The sequence below is a fragment of the Eimeria maxima genome, genomic scaffold (genome assembly GCF_000499605.1).
Source record: "Eimeria maxima Weybridge genomic scaffold, Emw_scaff429, whole genome shotgun sequence".
NCBI lineage: Eukaryota > Apicomplexa > Conoidasida > Eucoccidiorida > Eimeriidae > Eimeria > Eimeria maxima.
Genome location: NW_013563849.1, coordinates 740 through 20,000, shown reverse-complemented (window position 1 = coordinate 20,000; position 19,261 = coordinate 740). Strand labels below are relative to the sequence as shown.

The 19,261-nt window shown below is 50.5% G+C and overlaps 6 protein-coding genes across 6 annotated transcripts in view; 3 read left to right on the top strand and 3 right to left on the bottom strand.

Annotated features, from left to right (window-relative positions):
* The window catches only part of EMWEY_00032700 (hypothetical protein, conserved), a gene marked incomplete at both ends in the record, with an annotated part of 8,206 nt that extends 7,044 nt beyond the window's left edge, over positions 1 to 1,162 (bottom strand). Inside the window, 4 exons of the mRNA XM_013478422.1 lie at positions 99 to 228; positions 435 to 521; positions 660 to 716; positions 1,103 to 1,162. Coding sequence (XP_013333876.1) covers positions 99 to 228; positions 435 to 521; positions 660 to 716; positions 1,103 to 1,162 — 334 coding nt within the window. The remainder of the gene's footprint in view (positions 1 to 98; positions 229 to 434; positions 522 to 659; positions 717 to 1,102) is intronic.
* A 1,634-nt stretch (positions 1,163 to 2,796) lies between these two features.
* Positions 2,797 to 8,183, top strand: EMWEY_00032690 (hypothetical protein, conserved; the record flags this gene model as incomplete). The annotated part of the gene is made up of 12 exons (XM_013478421.1): positions 2,797 to 3,415; positions 3,691 to 4,154; positions 4,282 to 4,306; positions 4,431 to 4,645; positions 4,862 to 4,954; positions 5,530 to 5,625; positions 5,882 to 6,061; positions 6,288 to 6,380; positions 6,612 to 6,725; positions 6,869 to 6,907; positions 7,456 to 7,519; positions 7,714 to 8,183. The coding sequence occupies 12 exons, from the start codon at positions 2,797 to 2,799 to the stop codon at positions 8,181 to 8,183; spliced, it is 2,472 nt and encodes an 823-aa protein (XP_013333875.1).
* An 811-nt stretch (positions 8,184 to 8,994) lies between these two features.
* On the bottom strand, positions 8,995 to 11,159 carry EMWEY_00032680 (hypothetical protein, conserved; the record flags this gene model as incomplete). The annotated part of the gene is made up of 7 exons (XM_013478420.1): positions 8,995 to 9,018; positions 9,132 to 9,193; positions 9,520 to 9,605; positions 9,823 to 9,927; positions 10,272 to 10,414; positions 10,610 to 10,879; positions 11,094 to 11,159. The coding sequence occupies 7 exons, from the start codon at positions 11,157 to 11,159 to the stop codon at positions 8,995 to 8,997; spliced, it is 756 nt and encodes a 251-aa protein (XP_013333874.1).
* A 639-nt stretch (positions 11,160 to 11,798) lies between these two features.
* On the top strand, positions 11,799 to 15,427 carry EMWEY_00032670 (hypothetical protein, conserved; the record flags this gene model as incomplete). Its single annotated transcript, XM_013478419.1, has 5 exons — positions 11,799 to 13,195; positions 13,336 to 13,471; positions 13,964 to 14,035; positions 14,192 to 14,383; positions 14,618 to 15,427. The coding sequence occupies 5 exons, from the start codon at positions 11,799 to 11,801 to the stop codon at positions 15,425 to 15,427; spliced, it is 2,607 nt and encodes an 868-aa protein (XP_013333873.1).
* Positions 15,428 to 16,102: 675 nt separating this feature from the next.
* EMWEY_00032660 (hypothetical protein) lies at positions 16,103 to 16,421 on the bottom strand (the record flags this gene model as incomplete). Its single annotated transcript, XM_013478418.1, has 2 exons — positions 16,103 to 16,315; positions 16,416 to 16,421. The coding sequence occupies 2 exons, from the start codon at positions 16,419 to 16,421 to the stop codon at positions 16,103 to 16,105; spliced, it is 219 nt and encodes a 72-aa protein (XP_013333872.1).
* Positions 16,422 to 17,148: 727 nt separating this feature from the next.
* EMWEY_00032650 (hypothetical protein) lies at positions 17,149 to 18,481 on the top strand (the record flags this gene model as incomplete). The annotated part of the gene is made up of 2 exons (XM_013478417.1): positions 17,149 to 17,632; positions 18,222 to 18,481. The coding sequence occupies 2 exons, from the start codon at positions 17,149 to 17,151 to the stop codon at positions 18,479 to 18,481; spliced, it is 744 nt and encodes a 247-aa protein (XP_013333871.1).
* Between the last annotated feature and the right edge of the window lie 780 nt (positions 18,482 to 19,261).

Below are 19,261 nucleotides of genomic sequence, written 5' to 3'. Positions count from 1 at the left end.
TTAGGGTTTATAATTAGGGTTTAGGGTTTAGGGTATATTTAGGGTTTAGGGTTTAGGGTTTAGGGTTTAGGGTTTAGGGTTTAGGGTTTAGGGTTTACCTTTAAGACAAGTAAAATGAATATGTCTAAATGCATTAGTATAATTATTAACAGAAGAAGAAAGAGAAAGAAAAGTGTTTAGACGAATTGATGGAGAAAATATACAAATTAAATTACGAATACAACGAACCTATGACACATAAACCCTAAACCCTAAACCCTAAACCCTAAACCCTAAACCCTAAACCCTAAACTCTAAATAGAAAACCCTTAACAATTAACCATATCTTGTATATCCTAGACCCTACATCTTACACCTTAAATCATAGATTATAAGTCCTAGTATGTCCTAAACCCTAAACCCTAAACCCTAAACCCTAAACCCTAAACCCTCACCGCATTCGCCTGTACATCAACAGAATTATCTTCAAGTTGTTGCAAAAGGGCCGTCGCTGCTCGTCCTTCCCAGGCGGCTCCTAAACCCTGAAAACCCCAAACCCTAAACCCTAAACCCTAAACCCTAGAATCCTATACCCTAGAATCCTAAACAGGCAGGTCTTCGTCCTAAGAATCCACGAAACTCAAACCCTAAACCCTAAACCCTAAACCCTAAACCCTCACCTGTGGACTGCTTAAGATTGCCTCTGTCAAGTCGGACGCCGCCATAACCCGTTTGTCCTGAGCACCATAAACCCTAAACCCTAAACCCTAAACCCTAAACCCTAAAAACGTTTTCCCTCGTTGCTACGGTAGCTGCAGCGAGGTGTCTGCCGACTGCTGCTGCTGTTGCTGTTGCTGCTGCTGCTACTACTACTGCTACTGCTGCTGCTGCTGCTGCAGCATCGGCAGCAGCAGCTGCTGCTGGAAATCCAACTGCAGGTGGCTGTGACGTTTAGGCAGCAGCAGTAGAACAAAGGCAACAGCAGCAGCAGCCGCAACAACAGCAGCAACAGCAACAGCAAGAGCAGCAGCAGCAACAGCAAGAGCAGCAGCAGCAACAGCAGCAACAGCAAGAGCAGCAGCAGCAGCAGCAGCAGCAGAAGAAGAAGATTGTTCTTGCCTACCAAGTCAATGTCTTTCATCTGCTGCAGCAGCTGAGGAATACTAGCGCTACGCACCGCCATTTTTGCTGCTGCTTCTGTTGCTGCTGCTGCTGCTGCTGCTGTTCCTGCTACTGCTGCTGCTGTTGCTGCTGTTGCTGCCAGTCCTACGGCTGTTGCAGTTGTCTTTGCTGCTGCTGTTGTTGTTGTTACAGTCGCCACTGTTGTGCTCACTGTTGTTGTTGTTGCTGCTGCTGCTGCTGCTGTTGCTGCTGCTGTTGTTGCAGTTAATGCTTTTGCATATACTGATGCTGCTGCTGCTGCTGAGGGGCTGCTGCTATTTTGCTGCTGCTCCGCTTGCTGCCTGTGCACGTGCTGCTGCTGTGTTGTTGCTGCTGTATTGCTGATGCAGTGTTGCTGCTGCAGCGTTACTGCTGCTGCAGTGCTGCTGCTGCTGCTGATATATTATTGCTGCTATACTGCTGCTGCTGCGCTGCTGCAACTCCCTAACTGCGGGAAGGTGCGGGAGCAGCCCCCCTACGTCCATGTGTTGCAGTGAAACCCTAAACCCTAAACCCTAAACCCTAAAACCTAAACCCTAAACCATAAACCCTAAAGCCGAAGCTGTTTTGTGTTTCTTATTTTGCTTCGGTTGCTTCTGCAGGGTAGTTTCCCTGGGGGCCCCCAACTCATTGGGGGGCCCCTAGCAGGCACTGCCGTTCGCTGCTGCTAGGGCAGCAACTGCAGCAGCAACACAGCAGCAGCAGCAGCAGCAGCAGCAGCAGCAACACTAGATTAGGAAGCATATATGACGCCTTCTGTAGTAAATATTAAAGAAATTAATTAAATAAAATTATAATTAAAAATAATTTCTTATAAAGTATTCAATAATATAGCGTAACCTGCTGCTGCTGTTGCTGCTGCTGCTGTTGTTGCTGCTGCTGCTGGTGTTGTTGTTGCCCGGCGCCGACGACGCTCATGAGGTCTAAACCATAAACCCCAAACCCTAAACCCTAAACCCTAATTTATAAACCCATAAAATAACTCCTGTGACTAACTCACTTGATTCACCTGCATAAACCCTAAACCCTAAACCCTAAACCCTAAACCCCCGAGCTGAAGCAGGTCGCGCTCCTCATTGACTGCTGCAGCCGACGGTCCAGAGCAGCAGCAGCAACAACAGCTGCAGCAACAACAGCAGCTGCAGCAGCAGCGACACATGCAGCACCATCTATAATTAAACAATTTCAATATTGCATGCAGCTAACAGCAGCAGCAGCAGCAGCAGCAGCAGCAGCAGCAGCAGCAATAGCAGCACGCGATCTATCTACTGGCAGCAGAGGCGATACCGGCGCCTGTCCACTGCAGAGTGTCTAAACCCTAAACACTAAACCCTAAACCCTAAACCCTAAACCCTAACTTAGCAGCAGCATAGGGTTTTTCTTTAATTTCTTAGACAACCGCTTTATCTCGAGCAGCAGCGGCTGCAGCAGCAGCAGCAGCGGCTGCTGCTGCTGCAGCAAAAGCAGCAACAACAAGCAGGAGAGGATAATCACGATATAGCCTTCTGGGCACAACAAGCAGCAGCAACAACAGCAGCAGCAGCAGCACTATCATCACCACCAGCAACAGCCCGAACAGCAACATCAAACGGAGCAGCAGCAACAGCAGCAAAAGCAGCAACAGCAACAGCAGCAACAGCAGCAACAGCAGCAGCAATGGGTCAGAATTGCGTGCGTCCCTTCTCTCGGGATTCTCATGGCGATCGTTCGTCTAAGGATGGCGGGCGTTGGCTGTGGCCTTACGGCAGCAACAAGAGCAGCAGCAGCAGCAGCAGCAGCAGTAGTAGTAGTAGTAGTAGTAGTTGTGCTGCAGCCATATCACTACAGCAGCAGCAACAGCAGCAGCTGCTGCTAAGAGAGACCCTAGCAGGCAGCAGCAGGAGATGGAGTGTTGCCTCTCCTTCTCTTGTTTATTGTATTATTAATCATAAGGCAGCAAAGCATGCAGCAATATTATTTGATTGTAGGAATCCATGGGGGCCCCTTTACCCATCAGAGGGGCCCCAGGGGGGCCCCCCTGAGGGGGCCCCCCTCCAGAAGGTCAATAAGAGGGGTCACAAACATAGGGGTCGCAATCAGAGGGGTTCCCAAAAAGGGACCCAGGGGGGCCACCAAGAGGGGCCCCCAGGGGGGGGGCCCCTAGGGGGGCCCCCAGGGGGGCCCCCTAAGAAGCTACATTATGGTGTATCTCCTTGGAGGTCAATAGAAGATGTAAAGAAAGCAATTGATGATTATAATGCTGCTCCTCCTTTGCTGCTCCTTAAACAGACAGAACGTTCGTCCTCCTGCTGCTGCTGCTGCTGCTGTTGCTGCTGCTGCTGCTGCTGCTGTTGCTGCTGCTGTTGCTGCTGCTGTTGCTGTTTTTGCTGTTATTGTTGCTGCTGTGGCTTATTAATTGTAGTATTTATTGGCTGTAGTTAGTAAGGGAGCCACCTGACCTGCATTGCTGCTGCTACAGCTGCTGCTGCTGCTGCTGCTGCTGCTGGTTTGTGTTTACTTTGGTGTCTGCTGCTGTTGTTTCTGCTGCTGCTGTTGTTGCTGCTGCTGCAGGTCCCGCGGTGTCCCGTTCTGCTGCAGCAAACCCTGCAGCACGAAGCAGCGGGTTTGTGTGGCCCCGCATGCGCATGCAAACCCTCCGCCGCCTTAGGTCCTCAGCTGCACAGCAGCAGCAGCAGAAGCAGCAGCAGCAGCAACAGCAGAAGCAGCAGCAGAAGGATGAGCAGAAGAAGCAACAGAACGGCCAGCAGCAGCAGCAGCAGAAGCAGCAGCAGCAGCAGCAGGAGTGTGACGATAAGGAGGACGAAGAAATTGTTGATATTCAGCACATGCATACAGCAGCAACAACTGTAGCAGATAGTCCTGCTGCTGCTGCTGCTGTTGCTGCTGCTGCTGCTGCCTCGGGGAATGTTGCTGCTGATGGAGTACCAGATGCTGCTGCTGATGCAGCAAACAGCAGCAGCAGCAGCAACCCACTGCCACCTGAAGACGAGCCACACAAGACAGAGACACTGCCGGTTAGACAGGGTTTAGGGTTTAGGGTTTAGGGTTTAGGGTCTTGGGGGTTTAGGGTTTAGGGTCCGCTTTCCTAGGGGGTGCGAACTAGGGTTTAGGGTTTGCAACTGCTGCGTCTGCTGCCTGCAGCACAACTCAACTCGCGGAGGGAAAGGTCAGTTAGGGTTTAGGGTTTAGGGTTTAGGGTTTAGGGTTTAGGGTTTAGGGTTTAGGGTTTGAAGTGTACGATCTATAGTTTAGGGTTTAGGGTTTAGGGTTTTGTGCCGGTGTTGCTGCAGTTGACAGGGAGAAGCTTGCTTCTGCTGCTATGAGCCGCTTGCAGTCCCAAGGGGCTGCTACTGCAGCAGCAGCAGCAGCAGCAGCATCAGCAGCAGCAACAGCAGCAGCAACAGCAGCAGCAGCAGCAGAAGCAGCAGCAGCAAAAGATGCAGAAGCCCGCACCGGGCCTCCCCATCTACATCAATGGCTTGCTGTAGTCTGCAAGCTCAAAACTGTACGATCTGCTGCTGCTGCTGCTGTTGCTGCTGCTGCTGCTGCTGTTACTGTTGCTGCTGTTGCTGCTGCTGCTTGCACGAATCGCAGAAGCAAGCAGAGTGAATAAGAGCTCTGAATGAATCCGAGTTTAGTGCATGCCCTCGATGATTTTCCACTCCAGGGTTTAGGGTTTAGGGTTTAGGGTTTAGGGTTTAGGGTTTAGGGTTTGCTGCAGGTAGTGGCTGTGGGGGAGGGAGACGACGATCCCCTGTTGCTGCAATTTTTGCGTTATTTGCAAAATGGAGGAATTCAATATACAGAAGCTGTTGTATTAGCAGGTAAACCCTAAACCCTAAACCCTAAACCCTAAACCCTAAACCCTAGTCACCCAAAGTTCCTCTTCTAAATCCTAAACTGTAAACCCTTAAACCCCCTGAACAATTCCTAGCCCTCATATCTAAACCCTAAACCCTACAAACATTTACAAACCGTCAAATTATCAACCCTACTGACCCCTAAACCCTAATACTCGCTAAACCCTAAACCCTAAACCCTAAACCCTAATTTTTTCGCTGCAGGAGGGATAAACTCTTTAATGCCTCGCTACTCTCTTCTTCTCACGGATTCAGATATTTTACTGCCAGGACCAACAGAGATTATTGCCCCCAATACAAAACTCGTAAACCCTAAACCCTAAACCCTAAACCCTCAACAGTTGGCCTCCAGCCTTCGGTGCTTGAACCTTTTTGTGTCTACAACCTCCCCACCGCACCTTTCTCTCCTATCAAAGGGGCAATTATATATTTCCCTTGAGGGTTTAGGGTTTAGGGTTTGGAGTTTAGGGTTTAGGGTTTAGGGTTTGGAGTTTAGGGTTTAGGGTTTAGGGTTTAGGGTTTGCTTCAGATGAAGGACGAGCCTGCTAAAGATTTCGCTCTTTTTATTTCTGATTGCCGCGTGGCCTTCGGAAACCCTCAAGCCCTTAAACACTTCCAAATACAGGTCTGCTGCTGCTGTTGCTGTTGCTGCTGCTATTGCTGCTGCTGCTGCTGCTGGTGCTGCTGCTGTAGATTTTGGGCTGCCGCCAGCACTGTTGTTGCTGCGTAGAGTGGTGCTGCTGTTGCTGCTATTGTTGCTGCTGCATGAATCCTGCTGCTCCTGCTGCTGCTGCTGCTGCTGCTATTGCTGCTACTGCTGCTGTTGCTGCTGCTGCTGCTGATTGTTAGGGTTTGTTGTTTGTTGTTTTGCTGCTGTATAGGTGTTGCTCTGTTTAGCACCGCCACAGGCTGGTGGTTCTATCCAACCTTGTTGCAAAACCCTCGAGGGTTTAGGGTTTAGGGTTTTGCATCTCCCCTTCCGTGTAGACATTAAACACTTTCCTTATGAAGAGGCAGCAGCACATGTCCTTGAAGCTTACCAGCAAAACAAATCCATACTTGTGCGTCTAGGGTTTAGGGTTTAGGCTTTAGGGTTTAGGGTTTAGGGTTTGGGGATTGTCGTCTGGCTAAAAATCTTAGTTTGGAGGGTTTCTGCATCTAGGGTTTAGAATTTTATATCTTATGATTTTCTGCAAAGCCTCAAGACACATGCTTCAATTTTTAGGGTTTAGGGTTTAGGGTTTAGGGTTTAGGGTTTAGGGTTTAGGGTTTAGGGTTTGTGTGCAGGTATTTGATAGTTCTGGGGAAATTTTTTCTCCAGGGGTTGCCGCGAGTTTTTTAGTTTTGTGTGGTTTTGGTGTTGTTCATGCTATGGCTCATGTTAGGAGAAAAGCTGATTATTGCAAGGCAAGGGTTTAGGGTTTAGGGTTTAGGGTTTAGGGTTTAGGGTTTAGACGTTGAGAGAGAAAATTCGTCAAATGCCTGTAGTGTTTCGCGGCAGTTGTCTGAGCCACCATCTAAGCAAATATTATAAGACGTAGCCTTTAGGGTTTATGGTGTAGGGTTTATGATTTAGGGTTTAGGGTTTAGGGTTTAGGGTTTGTGCTGCAGCTGGATAGTACAGTAGTAACAGAGTTGTATAGATTGGCTGGGGGTTTACGACCACCAGCAGAAGAAGGGCCTGTCTTTGGGGGTTCAACAGAGCAGCTCCTTGTTTCTTATCCAGTAAGGGTTTAAGGTCTAGGGTTTAGGGTTTAGGGTTTACAATGAAGGGGCTAGAGTTTAGGGTTCCGGGGATGAGGCCTAGGGTTCAAATTTGAGGGTTTAGGGTTTAGGGTTTAGGGTTTGCGTCTTGTCCTTGCCTTCAGGAGAATCCATTGGATGCATCACCAAGCACGGAGGCCCTGGTCTGATTTAGGGTTTAGGGTTTAGGGTTTAGGGTTTGGGCTTGATTTAGGGTTGCGCATTAGGGGTAGAAACATAGGTTGTAGGGTTTAGGGTTTAGGGTTTAGGGTTTAGCGTTGCTGTTGCTACGGGGTGGCAATCTCTAGACACCGTAGCCCGCAACCCAAGTAAACTGTAAACCCTAAACCCTAAACCCTTTTTTGGTTAATGTGTTGAGGTGTACAGGCAGCTGCTGCACTAGAAGATTTCTGTACGACTGCAGCAACAGCAGCAACAGGAGCAGCAACAGCAGCAACAGCAGCAGCAACAGCAGCAGCAGCAGCAGAAAGTTTGTCTGTTTTATCTAAGTTATTAAATAATGCAATAGAACATCCCCATGATGAAAGATATAAAAGAATTAAACTCGTAAACCCTAAACCCTAAACCCTAAACCCTAAACCCTAATAATCCCTTCGTACTATTCCCCTACTAATGCCAATAAAATTATTCAAGTTGTCAACTCGAGGGTTTAGGGTTTAGGGTTTAGGGTTTAGGGTTTTTTGCTCTGCAGGATAACCCTCGTGTAAAAGCAGCCATCACCAACCACCCGCCTCTCCTCCGCCTCCTTCGTCTTGGTAAACCCTAAACCCTAAACCCTAAACCCTAAACCCTGATTCCCCTGTCTCTCCAAATAATACGATCGTCATTTTGCTCCTGCACAACGCTAAACCCTAAACACTACAAACCCTAGACAATGTTTCTGAAACCCTAGGGTTTAGGGCTTAACGTTTAGGGTTTAGGGTTTAGGGTTTAGGGTTTGCTGCTGCAGCGGGCTTCAAGGGGGCCCCCGGGGCCTCCGAGCTGCTGCTGGCAGCAGACGCCTCGCTGTCGCGCTTGCAGGCTTGCTTAGCTGCAGTGCAGCAGCAGCAGCAGCTACTGCAGCAGCAGCAGCAGCAGCAGCAACAGCAGGAGGAGGAGCAGCAGCAGCAACAGCAGCATGCAGTAGAACAGCAGCAACTACAGCAACAGAACGACGAACAGCACGCGCAGCAAAAGGAACAGCCGCATCAGCAGCAGGAGCAGCAGCAGGAGCAGCAGCAGGAGCAGCAGGAACAGGAGAAGGAGCAGCAGGAAGAGCAACAGGAACGGCAGCAGCGGGAAGAAGAGCAGCAGCAGCAGGAGCAGCAGCAAGTCTTTGCTGACGTGTTGCATCATCAAGAGGAGGAGATGCAGCAGCAGCTACTGCAGCAGCAGCAGCAGCAAATAGATCAGGTACAGCAGCAGCAGGTACAGGAGTAGCACCAACCCCAGGAGCCCTTAGCAGCAGCAAATAGCAGCAATGGCAGCAGCAGCAGCAGCAGCAGCAGCAGCCAACTACAGCATCAGTACATGATGTAACAACAGCAGCACAGTGCAGCAACAGCAGCAGCAGCAACAGCAGCAGCAGCAACGAAATTGTACAGCAGCCGCAGAAAGAGCAGCAGCAACAGCAACAGCAGCAGCAACAGCAGCAGCAACAGCAGCAGCAGGAGCAGCAGCAGCAATATCTGTTATATCTATGCAGGTATTAAATGTAGTTATAAAGAAACAAACATCCTATCCCCTCATCATCAAGGAAGGAATACAGCTACCTATAGCTAGCTACAGCTAGCCACAGCTAGCTACAGCTAGCTACAGCTAGCTACAGCTAGCTACAGCTAGCTATAGCTAGCTACGGCTAGCTATAGCTAGCTATAGCTAGTAGGAGTTAGTAACAGTTAGCTATAGCTAGCTAGCTAAAGCTAGCTAGCCACAGTTCGCTAGAAACAGCCAATAAGAGTTAGTAACACCTAGCCACAGCTAGCTACAGCTAGCTACAGCTAGCTACAGCTAGCTACAGCTAGCTGTTACTAGTTATAGACAATAAAATTGGCCCTTGTTTGGGTATACAATGCATGTGGTCTCCGGTCCGCTAGCTAGCTAGCTAGCCAGCTAGCTAATTATTTAGTTATTTGTTTAGCTAGCTAGCTACCTAGCTAGCTAGCCAGCTAGCTAGCTAGCCAGCTAGCTAGCTAACCAGCTAGCTAGCTAGCTAGCTAGGTAGCTAGCTAGCTGATAAGAGAGCTCGGCATTAAGTGAGGCGGAAGGCCTTCTTCTGAACACACAAGAAGCGCATCTTTAAACCCTAAACCCTAAACCCTAAACCCTAAACCCTTGAGGCACGAATGGGAGTTCCAAACAAACCCTAAACCCTAAACCCTCGCTCACCTTGACTTGCTCCGCCAAAGTTTGCAGTGCCTTTTGCGCTCGTGCAGCAGCGTCTTCTTCCTCTGTACAGCAGCAGCAGCAGCAGCAACAGCAGTTGCAGCAGCAGGAGCAGCAATAGGCGCGTTAGGGGGGGAGTCAGGAACTAAATCTGGTTTGTAGTGTTTAGTGTTTAGGGTTAATTAGGGTTTAGGGTTTAGGGTTTAGGGTTTACGTTTTTTTCTTTTTTCTTGTTGATTAAATGTATAAAAGTCCTCAATAAGTTGTTTTCTTTTTCTTTTTTTATTTGCTGCTGGTGTATTAATACCTACAGCAGCAGCAGCAGCAGGACCTAGATGGGGGCCCCATGTAGCTCCTGCTGCTGCTGCTGCTGCTTGCTGCCTAAATATACTCTCTTCTCCTGCATGCAACAAATGTGTCGTCTCTGCACGACGAAAACCCTTTATTGTTTCTCCTTCTCCAGCACTATTCTTAGGCCTGCAAACCCCAAACCCTAAACCCTAAACCCTAAACCCTAAACCCTAAACCCTAAACCCTTGGTCTCAAAAGAAGAAGATTATTCACCCGAACGGATCCCCTCAACGGAATTTCAACAAGGAGTCTCCACCTGTCTAAAAATTAAGAATTAGGGTTTAGGGTTTAGGGTTTACGGTCTCTAGGGTTTAGGGTTTAGGGTTTAGGGTTTATAAATTACCCTTGTACAAGAATGAATCCATCCTCATCAACAATTTGTTTATTTCTTTGTTGTTTTCTTAAATCCTTCCCTAGGTCATAAGATTGCATAAATGCGTCAACTTGTCTGAGCCACAAACCCTAAACCCTAAACCCTAAACCCTAAACCCTTTATAATTTCGTGATTGTTCGTGTGCATCCTCATCACCTGCCGTACATTTTGAGTGTTTAGGGTTTAGCTGATTTAAGGGTTTACACAGGCACAGTGCGCTCTAAACCTGGGGAATAAAACAGGAATTAGGGTTTAGGGTTTAGGGTTTAGGGTTTAGGGTTTACGCCTTCAGCTTCCTTGAGGGTTTAAATAACGACGCTGCCTCTATTACCCAATTAAGGGGCCCCTCCTTGACGGCACTTCCGCTAGACTGTACCCTAAACCCTTCCCATAGACCCTGGGGCCCCCAACCGCAGCACCCTTCCTTAGGGGCCCCCTTTTTAGGGGCCCCCTTTGCCCCAACCTTAGGGGGCCCCCATTCAAGGGGAACAGCAGCAGCTAATGCGCGTGCTGCTGCTGCTGCTTCCTCATAGATAATATGCACCAGACGGACACTAGCCACCTGCAGACAAACCCTAAACCCTAAACCCTAAACCCTAAACCCTAGGGGTTTAAAGGAGAATACAGATGGGGTATGAAATGTGGAGTCGCCAAAAAGGGTTTAGGGTTTAGATAGGATAGGATCAAGTAGGGTTTAGGGTTTTTAGGGTTTTTAGGGTTTATTAGGGTTAATTAGGGTTTAGGGTTTAGGGTTTACGGATTTTTTGGATATTTTTTGTTGTGTTAATTTATCATAGAGGGCCTCAACAGGACCAAAGGCAGCAAATGCTTGCTGCAGTTGCTGCTGCTGCAGCAGCAAGGGGGCATTGCATACAAATAGGGCTCGTCCTTCTTCTGCTGCTGTTGCTGCTGCTTCTGCTGCCTCCGCGCAGGCCTCCTGTGCTGCTGCACCATCTATTGCTGCTGCTGCTGCTGCAGTTGCAGCAGCAGTACTAACTGCTGATGCCTCTGCAGGCCTAATCAATACCTAAGCAGCACAACAGGGCATATGCACAGCAGATGAGGGTTTAGGGTTTAGGGTTTAGGGTTTATGACGGCCTCCCGTTAGCTAGTTGTGTCTAAACTCAACGGTCTATGAATTAGCCTTTACAGCTTAGGGTTTAGTGTTTAGGGTTTAGGGTTTAGGGTTTAGTGCTTAGGGTTTAGTGTTTAGGGTTTAGGGTTTAGGGTTTAGGGTTTACCTCATAGCCAATGGGCGATCCAGTCAGTGCGCTGATGCGCAGAGCGCGGAAACTGTGGAGCTTCATTACGCTAAACCCTAAACCCTAAACCCTAAACCCTAATGTGTGAGCAGCAAGGAAGATTCAGCAGCAGCTGCTGCTAATTCAACTACTCCCGCTGCTGCTGTTGTTGTTGCTGCTGCTGCTGCACCTGCTGTTGCTACTGCTGTTGCTGCAGCTACAACCTCCTTTTATCCTCTCTTTGCTGCAGCAACGTATATATAAAATATGATATTGAAGAAGGCAGCAGCAGCTGCTGCTGCTGCTGCAACAACAGCAGCAACAGCAGCAGCAGCAGCAGCAGTGCTGCGCTGCTGCTGTCTCGATTGGGGGGCACCAGGCAACAGAATGCTGCAATGGAACCCTAAACCCTAAACCCTAAACTTTAATCTCTAAACCCTAATATCTAAACGCTAAACGCTAAACCCTAAACCCTAAACCGTAAACTGGCTGTGGGGCCCCCGGAGATCCCGTGGGCCCCACAGGGGCCCCAGGGGCCCCCAGCTCGAAGGGTCTGGAGTGTGTAGACAGCAGCAGCACACATCTTCTGCTGCTGCTGCTGCTGCAGTTGATGTTTCTAGATGGCTCAATATACATAGAGAAGAGGGTGTAAATACTAGCAGCAACAGCTGCAGCAGCAGCAACTGCTGCTGCTGCTGCTGCAACATGACTTGGCAGATGAGGGGGCCCCCCTTCTTTTGTTTACCCAGGGGGCCTCCCCCAACTGTTCTCTTGAACTGCTGCTTAGCAGCAAGGCGTCGCTTGCTGCAGCAGCAGCAGCCGCTGCAGCGACACCTGTTGCAGCAACTGCAGCAACTGCAGCAACTGCAGCAACCGCAGCAACTGCAGCAACTGCAGCAACCGCGGGATCGATCGCGTGTTAGGTGTATGAATTTACCTCGCGCTGCAGCAGCAGCAGCAAACAGACGCCTTAGGCAGCACGGCGGGCATCGCCACTATACAGCAGCAGCAGCAGCAGCAGCAGCAGCAGAAGCAGCAGGGGGAGCAGCACAACGTGCAGAAACGGCAGCAACCACGGATGCTCTCAGCAGCAGCAGCAGCAGCAGCAAGGAGGAGCTGCAGCAGCAGCTGCTGCTGTGTAACCTTCGTGAGACAGCGCGAGTGCTGCGAGGCACAGCAGCAAACTTTGCTGCTCCTGCTGCTGCTGCTGCTGCTGCTGGAGCTGTGAAGCCATGCCTCTGTGCTGCTGCTGCGGCAGCAGCAAGAGCTGCTGCTGCTGCTGCTGCTGCCCAACAGGATGCTCCATCTGCTGGAGCAGCAGCAACAGCAGCAGCTGCTGCTGCTGCTGCTACTGCAGCAGCAGAAGATAGCAAGAGCAGCTGTTGTGTCGCTAGTACTGCACCTAATTGTGCTGCTGCTGCTGCTGCTGCTTGTTTCTTTACGCAGCTGACTAGACATTGGCAGCAGCAGCAGCAGCAACTGCAGCAGCAGCTGCAGCAGCAGGGAGGCGGTCGTTCTGCTGCTCTTGCATGCAATGCATTGGCTCGTATAACACAAGCAGCAGCAGCAAAAGATGCTGCTGCTGCAGCACGAACGCGCAACAACAACAGCAGCAGCAGTAACAGCAGCAGCAGCAGCAGCAGCACTGCAGCAATGTCCATGAGACTATCTCTTACTCGTTGTATTAGGGTACTACTAGGAGGGGGGGGGCCCCCTTGGGGGCCCCTCAGATCTATGAATGAGCAAGATCTATCTCTTGTTGCTAATGCTGCTGCTGTTGCTGCAGATATTCCTCATCCTTCTGCTGCTGCTGCAGCAGCAGAGCTGCTGCGGCCCCTTGTTGCGGATATTGTTGATGTGTGCTGCAGCAGCAGCACCAGCAGCAGCAGCAGCAGCAGCGGCAGTGGCTCAACGCAGCAGCACCGACAAGAACAAGACCAACAGCAACAGAAGCAGCAGCAACAACAGCAGCAGCAAGAGCAGCAGCAGCAGCAGCAGCAACGTGTGCTGCTGCTGCATTCTATGGGTCCTCAAGGTCTAAGTTTGCTGTTTGCTGCACTGCAGCGGCTGCAGCCGCTGCTGCAGCGACGGCAGCTATTCTTGTTAATTAATAGGGCCCTTGAGCTGCTGCATGCAACAAAGAATCTAGGTCTTGCTGCTCCTGCTGCTCCTACTGCTGCTGCTGCTGCAGCTGCTGCTGCTCGTGGTGGTGATGCTGCTGCTGCTGCTGCGGTTCCTGCAGCGTCTCGGGATGTCAAGGACTCACAAAGATGCAGCAGCAGCAGCAGCAGCAGCAACAGCAACAGCAGCAGCAACAGCAACAGCAACAGCAACAGCAACAGCAGCAGCAACAGCATCAGCAGCAGCAACAGGGATCGGTGCACAGCGCAACAGATGACATTATTGCTGCATGCGTTGCAGCAGCTACCATCATTACCTCGCATGCAAACAGCAACAGCTGCTGCTGCTGCTGCTGCTGTGCTGCAGCAGCAAGCAGCAGCATTTAGTGTGCAAGGTCTTCTTCTTTCTCTTCGTGCTCTATCTAAGGGAAGGCATATTGATGCATATACACTACAGGTAATTTGCTGCTGCTGCTGCTGCTGCTGCTGCTGTTGCTGCTGTTGCTGTTGTTGTTGTTGCTGCTGCTGCTGCTGCTGTTGCTGCTGCTGCTGCTGTTTGTTGTTGATGCTGTTAGTTTGGGGAGTTAGTGCTGCTGGTGTTACTGCGGTTGCTGCTGCTGCTATTGCTGCTCGTGTCTATGGAAGTAGCAGCAGCAGGAGCAGCTGCTGCTGCTGCTGCTGAGGAGCAGCATGTGCAGTAACTGCAACTGCTGCTGCTGCTGCTGCTGCTGCTGCTGCTGCTGTGTATAGGCAATATTAAGTTCTCTTGCTGGGCGTAAGAAGGAGCTTCTTGCTGCACTGCAGCGGGAGCAGCACTACTCGGTGCTGCTGCATGCGCTTGCTGCTACTGCTACGTGTGCTGCATACAGCAGCAGCAGCAGCAGCAAAAGTGTTAATGAGGTAGACAACTTAAGGGAGAGTTTGCTGCTGCTGCTGCTGCAGCTGCTGCCACGGTTTGCTGCTGCATGCACCCCACAGGGATTAGCGAGTATATTTGTATCTCTTGTTAAGTTAGATAGAGCAAACAAGCCTATCCCTAGCAGCAGCAGCAGCAGCAGCAGCAGCAGCAGCAGCAGCAGCGGCATAGGGCTGTGCCCGGATCAGCTGCTGGTAGCCGCATGCAGCAAACGCTGGCAGAAAAAGCAAAGCATTTCTTACTCATCAACTCAGGTTCGTTGCTGCTGTTGCTGCTGCTGTTGCTGCTGCTGCTGCTGTTGCTGCTGCATCTGTTGGGTTTCGTAGTGTGTTGCTGCTTCTGCTGCTGCTGCTGCTGCTGCTGCTTGTTTTGCTTCGTCTGCCTGTAGCTGCTTCTGCTGCAGCAGGCGGTGTTTTGTTCTACAGCATTGCATGCAGCTTCTGTTGCTGCTGTTGCTGCTGCTGCTGCTGCTGTTGCTGCTGTTTCAGGCGTTGCCTCGTCATTTGCTGCAGTGCTGCTTCTCTGCTGCAGCAGGTGCATCCGCCCCTGCTGCATGGCATGCAGCGCTGCTGCTGCATGCGTTGCAGCAGTTGCCTTCTATTTCCTCGGTGCAGCAGCAACGGCAGCAGCAGCAGCAGAAGCAGCAGCTGCTGCTGCAGCACCGATTGCATGGTAGGTTAGGTGCAGCAGATTGTTTAATGGATTTGCTGCAGCCTTTAGTGCAGCAGCAGCAGCTGCTGCTGCAGCAAAGCATAGATCCATTTGCTGCTGCTGCGCAAACAGCCGAAGTAGAGGAACTGCAGCAGCAGCTGCTGCGTCTGCTGTCGCAGCAGCAGCTGCCTGCTGCTGCTCTGCTGCAGCTGCATGCAGTGCTGCTGCATGTTGCCTTAGAACTACCAGGAGGCGTAGCAGCACTGCCGCTGCAGTTCTTACGTGCTGCTGCTGCGCTGCTGCAGCTTGCTGAGGCTGCGCAGCAAAAACTGCTGCTGCTGCACCAGAACTCTGGTGCTGCAGCAGCAGCAGCAGCACTAGACCCGTGCAGCAGCGCCTGTGATGATATGGTGCTGCTGCAAGATCTGCAGCAGCAGCAGCAAGAGGACGGGCCCTCAAGCTCGCTGCTGCACCGGTCTGTTCTTCGCTGCCTCCATGGCATGCAAGAGCAGCAGCAACAGCAACAGCAGCAGCAGCAGCAGCAGCAGCGGTGGCGGATACAAGAAGAGGCACCTGCGGGTCCTTATGTGCTTGATATTCTGCTGCAGCAGACACAGGGGATCGACCGATCCCAAAGTGTGGGGTAACTGCAGCACCACTTTGCTGCTGCTGCTGCTGCTGCTGCTGCTGCTGCAGCACAGACAGTAGCAGCAACAAGACTTTCTCTATAAGCGCTACGATTGATGCAGACGCAGTTAGGAAGCAGAAGCTGCAGCAACAGCAGCAGCAATAGCAGCAACAGCAGCAGCAATAGTAGCACCATAACTAGGGGACACGGTTGTAGCCACAGGATCTGCTGCTGCTGTGGCATGTGCTGCTGCTGCTGCAGCTGCTGCTGCAGCAACAATCGCAACAGCAGCAGCAGTAGTAGTAATTCTATGATCAGCAAGGGCAGCAGCAAGAGTCGTACCGTAGAAGTAACCGCAGCAGCAACAACAGCAGCAACAGCAGCAAAGGCGCATGGAGCTGCTGCTGCTGCTGCTGCTGCTGCTGTGGCAGCAGCAATCAGCAGTGAGGGGTTCCCTTTTAGGGTGTATAGGCAGCTCTTCTACCCCATTAATTTAATAAATATAAATTTATTTATTATTTAATTAAAAAAGGAGGGTTTATGAGGGTTTTATATGTCGTGGTGGCAGCAGACCGAAGGTTGAAGGGTTTAGGGTTTAGGGTTTAGGGTTTAGGGTTTGTGTTGCGCATGCAGTCCATCATAAGGAAATAAAACAACAAAAAAGAGCAGCAAATAGAGTATTTATTCTTATATTTCAGTTGCTGTTGCATTCCTGCTGCTGCTGCTGCTGCAGACCCGCTGCTGCTGCTGCTGCTGCTGTGCTGCTGCGGCTGCTGCTGCTGCTGCTGGGGCTAGTAGTAGTAGCCGCTGGGATCGCTTGGGATCGGCTGGGATCGGCTGGGATCGGCTGGGATCCATCGGTGTTCTTCTTAAGGGCACCGCTTGTGTCTCCTCTTATGCGGAGACCCTAAACCCTAAACCCTAATCCCTAAACCCTAAACCCTAAACCCTAAACCCTGCACGTTTCCGTCCTTGCGTGCCGCCTTGGCAGCGCTTAAACGCCTCACCGCCATACTTCAAACCCTAAACCCTAAACCCTAAACCCTAAACCCTAATAATACGCTGCCTTCCATACCTGCATCACTTCCTAGGGTTCGGCTGCTGCTGCTGTTGCAGCAGCAGCAGCAGCAGCAGCCTAGCAGCAGCAGCAGCATAGCAGCAGCAGCAGCCGAACCCCTATTTAACAGCAACAGGAGGAGCAGCACTACCAGCAGATTCGTCTAAAGGTAGTGCAGCAGCAACAGCAGCAACAGCAGCAGCAACAGCAGCAGCAGCAGCTACGGGGACACAACCCCTCTGGCAGCAGCCTGCGGTGTCTCTGCAGCATAACAATACAGCAGCAGCAGCAGCAGCAACAGCAGCAGCAGCAATCATAGTCACAACAAGACCATAACAATAGCAGCAAGAGCAGCAGCAGCAACAACTGCTGCAACAATAGCAACAGCAGCAGCAGCAGCAGCAATATCAGCAACACCGGTTGCAGCTGCAGCAGCAACAACAGACCCGCAGCAGCAGCAGCAGCAGCAGCAACAGCAGCAATATCAGCAGCAAGAATAATAACAGCAAGAACACCAACAACAACATCAGAAACAGCAGCAGCAGCAGCAGCAGCAGCAGCAACAGCAGCAGCGGCCCTATGGCCGTCTGCTTACCTACAAGGTTGGGGTAAAACCCCTAAATATTAATTAAGCAGCAGCAGCAGCAGCAGCAGCAGCAGCAGCAGCAGCAGCAGCAGCAGCAATGTCTGATGTAAATAGTGGGGAACTCCCTAAGGGGGATTCCTCTTCTGCTACTTCTGCTCCTCAGACTGCTAACACGAGCAGCAGCAGCAGCAGCAGCAACAGCAGCAGCAGCAGCAGCAGCAACAGCAAGAGCAACAGCAGCAACAGCAGCGGCAGCAGCAGTGGTAGTGAGACAAGTACACATAGTACTGCTGCACCTATTCATCCTCCTCTTCCTCCTCCTGCAGCAGCAGCAGCAACAACAACAACAACAGCTCCTCCTGCTGCTGCTCCAGCAGCCCCTCCTGCTGCTGCTGCATCTGCAGCATCTGCTGCTGCTGCAGCAGCAGCAGCACCTGCTGCTGCAGCAGCAGCTCCAGCTCCTATACCTCGAGCAAAAGCTGCTGCGCTGCGTCGTCCTGCTTCTGCTCCCTTAATGAAGCCATACCGTACAGCAGCAACAGCAGCAGCAGCAGCAGCAGCAGCAGCAGCAGATGCACGTCGTAATCTGCAGCAGCAACTACATTATCTATCTGGTGGTTTATTTTTCCCTCGTACTTCATCAGCAGCAGCAGCAGCAGCAGCAAGTCGTCATGGTGCTGCTGCTGCTGCTGCAGCAGCAGCAGGCTGCAGCAGAGGAGACAGTCGTGGCCCCCCTTACCCTATATTAACCTGTAACAGCAGCAGCAACAGCAGCAGCAGCAGCAGCAGCAGCTTCAATGGTTGTGGTCGCCGCAGCGGCTGCTGCTTACGCCGCAGCACAACAAGTTGCTGCAGCAGGACATGCTATAACAGCAGCAGCAGCAACTGCAACAATTGTAATTGTAATAACTGCAGCAATTGCAACTGCAACTGCAGCAACTGCAGCAGCAGCAGCAGCAGCAGCAGCAGCAGCAGCAGTTGCTGCTTATGGTTTCGGGTGTATCTTGTTCGTTTCTTTGAGTTATGGGGGGGAGACGATTTCTCTAGGAGAACAAAGGAGACAGATGATTATTTAATTAATAAATATACTTTTTCTGCTGCTGCTGATGCTGCTGCACCTGCTGCTGGTGCTGCTGCTGATTCTCCTGCTTCTGCTGCACCTCCACGTAGCAGCAGCAGCACAGGAGATAGCAGCAATATGGCTGCAGCAGCAGCAGGAACATCAAATAACAGCAACAATAATAACAATAAACAGCAGCAGCAGCAGCAGCAGCAGCAGCAGCAAAGGTGTACTGGTGGTGGTGATCAAGATACACCTCATGCTTCTCGTGCATCAACAGCAGCAGCAGCAACAACAACAGGAGGAGGAGGAGGAACAACAGCAACAGGAACAGCAACAGCAGCAGCAGCAGCAGCAGAAAAAAGATTAGCAGCAGCAAGAAATCCTCTACGATTCCCTAAGGCAGCAGACGAGGAAGCTTATTGTCATTATCTTAATTCCCTCTATCCTTTTCGTCTTCTTGTTGTTGGTCTACTTATGCTATTTGTTGAACTTATGCAAGTTGCTTGGCTATTCGTATCACAAGGTATCAAAACCCTAAACCCTCGTAAACCCTAAACCCTAAACCCTAAACCCTAAACCCTAATTTTTCAAAAACACGAAAAAAATATTCACTATTTTAGTTATTGGTCTACTTATGTTATTTGTTGAACTTATGCAAGTTGCTTGCCTATTCGTATCACAAAGTATATTATAAACCCTAAACCCTCGTAAACCCTAAACCCTAAACCCTCGTAAACCCTAAACCCTCAAAAATCTTCAAAAATTGTAAACCCTCGGAAACACTAATAAACACTAATAAACACTAATAAACACTAATAAACACTAATAAACACTAATAAACACCAATAAACACTAATAAACACTAGTAAACACTAATAAACACTAATAAACACTCATAAACACTCATAAACCCCAAACCCTTAAAAACCCTAAAAATCCGAATAAATCCTAAACCCTTGTAAACCCTCATAAACCCTAATTCGAGACACCAATCGCCACAGCCTTCTTCTGCCGTTTGCGCCTTCTTATCTTGCTGCTCTCTTATTATTGCATTATTTATGCAGCCAACTTGTGCTGCTGCTGCTGCAGTGCTGCAACAGCGTTTCTGTTGCTGCTGCAGCACCATTTTTGCTGCTGCAGCATTGCC